The sequence below is a fragment of the Sinocyclocheilus anshuiensis genome, unplaced genomic scaffold (genome assembly GCF_001515605.1).
Source record: "Sinocyclocheilus anshuiensis isolate Anshui unplaced genomic scaffold, SAMN03320099.WGS_v1.1 C32841230, whole genome shotgun sequence".
Taxonomy (NCBI): domain Eukaryota; kingdom Metazoa; phylum Chordata; class Actinopteri; order Cypriniformes; family Cyprinidae; genus Sinocyclocheilus; species Sinocyclocheilus anshuiensis.
The window spans coordinates 1-1,570 of record NW_015620445.1 but is presented as its reverse complement, the minus strand read 5'-3'; the positions used below and the strand labels follow the sequence as shown (position 1 = coordinate 1,570).

Here is a 1,570-nt window from a genome sequence, read left to right as displayed (position 1 = left end):
AGATGAATAAAACATTTTCAGAGAGTGACATCACCTTATGATATTTGGCAAACCAGGGTCTTTATACAGCCCATTATGAAGGTATCCAAGCGCTCCATCAAATCGTACTAGCTTGACATGCTCATCTGAGTTTTGGGCCTTTTTTGCAATTCTGTAGATCTGAGCCAAAAAAAAATAAATTTTTTAATGTAAAGTATAAAAATATATATTTCTAAATTATTTTTCATACGGTAAATTACGTTTCATACAACAAACCTCTTGAGCTGAGGCAAAGGGCACTAAATGGTCATCTTCAGCGTGGAGAATCATGAGGGGAGTTTGAATTTTTTGCAAACTATCAAAACAAAATAGCAACAGATGAAAAGTTTACAATATATTTACAAATTTAACATAACACTAGCCTACTATCACAATCATATTTCTACTCATATTGTTTAATATATTAATTACATTATATTTTATATTAACTTTATGTTTGAATATATAAAAAGCAATGTCACATACTTCTCATCAGTTGGAAGGTTCAAATCTTTGTTTTTCAGTGGATTGAACAAGAAGTACTGAATGTATGGGAACTTCCAATAAAACTGGAGAAAAGGAGAGAAAAAGAGAGATACAAATAAGACTTACATGTACCAAACTATGATTAATGACCCATATTATTGATATTGCGTGGTTTGTCCATGTAAAGTATAATCAACTTCAAATTATACAGAATTAAATTGTACAGACCTGAAGTAAATTTCACTTAAAAATCCCAATTATAATGTTTTGATGTTTGAAAGGAAGTTTCAAAAAATGATCTATACCTAATAAAAATCTAAAACAAAAATACCTAAAACTCATTTGTCAGAACCAGTTGTTTTGACATGATTTCAGAGATCCTGAACGTTACTTACCCAGGTAAAAGGGTGTTTAGTAAGTTTATTAGTTTCCATCCTCGCATTTAGGAATGCACCCTCGAGTATTATTCCATCAAACTGTTTTCCTGTCAAGAAATGTGCAGAATACACGACAGAATAAACCACAGCATTCTCCCTTTACAGTCAAGAAATGTATTTAAAGAAATATTAAAGCTTATACTATACAATGACAGCTCCTAAAATGAACAGTAAGGAGTGAGACAAGAACCACTAAGCAGGCTAACCACTAAACAAAAGCAGGCTTGTTTTTAAATCAGTCAAATTCTTACCTTGTACTAGTAATTTAACTGCAGTGGTAGATGCAACACTATTGAAAAAGAAACATAGTGCAGTTACATAGTGCATACTGTAGCATTTTTCTTACAATTAAATTGATAGTTTATTGTTTCTAATACATTTGAAGTAAACATAGCAAAAGTCAAATGCAAAAGTCATAAAAAAGCAGATTATACACACCCACTACCAAGCGAGTGACCCCACACACACACCGGGCTGTTTCCACTACGTGCCTTAACCCAGTGGTACAAGTATAAGACATCAGTACACAGACCGGCCTCTGTAGGTTCACCAGTGGAGTCCCCAAAACCTTACATGTTGTATTTGAGTAAGCAATAGAGAAATCATATACAGAAGTTCAAGTCTGAAAT

At 32.8% G+C, this 1,570-nt stretch overlaps 1 protein-coding gene across 1 annotated transcript; it reads right to left on the bottom strand.

Annotated features, from left to right (window-relative positions):
• Window positions 1-15: 15 nt before the first annotated feature.
• Window positions 16-1,509, bottom strand: LOC107683040 (monoacylglycerol lipase ABHD12-like; the record flags this gene model as incomplete). Its single annotated transcript, XM_016479133.1, has 6 exons — window positions 16-159; window positions 256-334; window positions 505-587; window positions 900-988; window positions 1,193-1,230; window positions 1,380-1,509. Coding segments are annotated over 6 exons (548 nt in total), but the record flags the coding sequence as incomplete, so codon positions are not given.
• Between the last annotated feature and the right edge of the window lie 61 nt (window positions 1,510-1,570).